General features: G+C 37.5%; 2 protein-coding genes across 2 annotated transcripts in view; both read left to right on the top strand.

Annotated features, from left to right (window-relative positions):
• Positions 1-1,936, top strand: part of LOC143039746 (uncharacterized) — a 24,932-nt gene extending 22,996 nt beyond the window's left edge. Inside the window, exon 5 of the mRNA XM_076209986.1 lies at positions 195-1,936. Within this exon, the coding sequence (XP_076066101.1) occupies positions 195-1,936 (1,742 nt within the window). The remainder of the gene's footprint in view (positions 1-194) is intronic.
• A 163-nt stretch (positions 1,937-2,099) lies between these two features.
• The window catches only part of LOC143039745 (ATP-dependent DNA helicase Pif1-like), a 13,141-nt gene continuing 12,740 nt past the window's right edge, over positions 2,100-2,500 (top strand). The window contains exon 1 of the mRNA XM_076209985.1: positions 2,100-2,500. This exon is cut by the window's right edge and continues 1,758 nt beyond it. Within this exon, the coding sequence (XP_076066100.1) occupies positions 2,100-2,500 (401 nt within the window).

Below are 2,500 nucleotides of genomic sequence, written 5' to 3'. Positions count from 1 at the left end.
TTGAACCCAGAACGTCTTCAAACACCTATCTTTATGCCTTCGGATGAAAGAAAGGATTTTTGGAATAAAGGAATAGACTGTTTCTTAGACCTTTATTTTTACCACGATGTTGACAACCAAATTAAATTCAGGACTGATAAAATAAAAGACCATTTGGATTTAAAAAAAAACAAAAGCAGTTAAAACTTCTACAGCAAACCGAAGAAAAAGGGAAGCTGAGATGTACCAGGAGAATGAAGATATTGTACGTATAATCTTCAATTATCTCGGAAAGAATAATGATTGTCTGGCTGGGATGTTAAAGGAATTAGAATCTGTAAAGGAGCTTATTAGCCATCATGTTGATAAGAACAAGAATATACCTGAGGTATCTATCGTATTAAAGACTGCTGATGGCGTACAAACACGTGAACATAAGGGTTTGTACCATCTTCCTTCTTCGACTTCATTTGTCGGTGGTATAGTTAACTTAGATGCTGCAAATAAGCACTTGCAAATAGCCATAAACTCCCCCAATCCAGGAACAAAATCTCAGACAAGATTTTTGAGCCACGAAAATATCTTCTATGATTCTTTTCAGTATCCGTTACTAATACCACATGGAAATGTTGGTTATTCACACTCACAACAATTATTGAAAGTAGATGGAAAGAAACAGCGAATAAATGTCAGGATAACTCCTTCTTATTTCTACACTTCTATGTACATGGAGCGACAAAATATGTTCAATTATGTTACTAAATCTAGAGGATTATTTCAACAGTTTGTGGTGGATAATTATATAAAGATGGAATCTATGGGATTGTTATATATCGAATTAAACCAAAGTAACATTAGGAAAGAACGTACAGATATTTTGCGTTGCGAGGACGGAAAAATTAAAGGACAACGCATAATCATACCTCCAACATATATTGGAGGTCCTAGATACATGAAACAGAGACAACAAGACGCGTTAGCGTATGTCAGTAACTACGGTTCACCTGATTTTTTTATCACCTTCACTATGAATCCAGCGTGGGAAGAACTTTCTAAAGCGGCAGAACAAACAGGTGGTACATCCACGAACAAAGGAGATAGACCTGACTTGATAAGTCGCATATTCAAACAGAAAGTTGATGGTTTAATCAATAATTTAGCCGTGAAGAACATATTCGGTAAAGTAAAGGCCTTCTTATATAGTATAGAATGGCAAAAAAGAGGTCTTCCCCACGTTCATATTCTTCTCTGGATGAGACATGCTGTTAACGCTGAATTTGTTAGCAAGATAATATCAGCAGAGCTACCCGATAAAGATAAGGAACCTGAATTGTTTGATATTGTGACGAAGTGCCTTATCCATGGTCCTTGCAAGGGATTCGATGAATCTCATTTATGTTGTCAGCAGGCTTCAGCTATAGGAGGAAAAGAATGTTGTGGAAAAGGTTTCCCCAAACCATGTAGAGACACATTATTGTACGGCAATAATGGGTATCCAATGTACAAGAGAAGGGCTATAGGTGATGGAGGTAACAGCTTCAAGAAGTTTATCAAAGGAAAGGAAATAACTGTTGATAATTCGTGGGTTGTACCCTATAATCCTTACCTCTGTCTAAAGTATAACGCTCACATTAACGTGGAATGTTCAAACTCTATAAAGGCTATAGCATACGTAACAAAGTACGTGAACAAAGGATGTGACAGAATATTGTATTCGAAGACGGGTGAAGGTGAAGTTATTAATGAGATCAAGAACTATCAGGACTCGAGATATGTCAATTCTAATGAAGCTACATGGAGGATATTCAGGTTCCCAATACATAGGAGCTATCCTCCTGTAGTTGCTTTAGATTTACATCTAGAAGGAGAAAATGGAGTATTTTTTAGAGAAAATGTAACCACTTCGGAGTTAGAAAAGAAAATTGAAAAGGACACACATCTTACCGCTTTTTTTTAATTTGTGCAAGGAAAATAAGTTTGCAGCAAGCCTTTATTATCATGAACTACCTAGCCATTTCATATTCAGTGACACTACTTCGCGATGGATAGAGAGGAAGAACAAGGCGACTGCCCTCGGTAGGATAAGAGCGGTATCTAATAAGACAGTGGAACTGTTCTATATGCGTATGCTTCTCACACATAAGAAAGGTCCTGTATCGTTTGAGAGTCTAAGGACGGTTGAAGGTGTCATATACGACTCTTACAGGGAAGCTGTTAAGGCCTTAGGTCTGCTAAACGATGAAGAAACGTGGCTAAAGACCATCATGGAAATCATTTCCTACACTAACGACAGAGATCAACTCAGAAGCACGTATGCGAGTATGTTGGTGTTCTCAGACTTAGAAGATCAGCGAGGCATATGGGAAGAAACGAAAGATCTGTTTGCAAGCGATTTCCTATATGCTAGAGGTTTAACGGAATATAACGAAGAAATATACCGTGACGCTTTAGACGATATACAAGAAAAGGTAAATAACAATGGCGGAGCCAAAATTGAAGAATATGGACTACCTCCTTCAAG

This window comes from Oratosquilla oratoria, chromosome 27, assembly GCF_046742065.1.
Source record: "Oratosquilla oratoria isolate Oo_2021 chromosome 27, ASM4674206v1, whole genome shotgun sequence".
Taxonomy (NCBI): domain Eukaryota; kingdom Metazoa; phylum Arthropoda; class Malacostraca; order Stomatopoda; family Squillidae; genus Oratosquilla; species Oratosquilla oratoria.
Note: the sequence above shows the minus strand (reverse complement) of the source record. Positions and strands in the feature narration are given on the sequence as shown.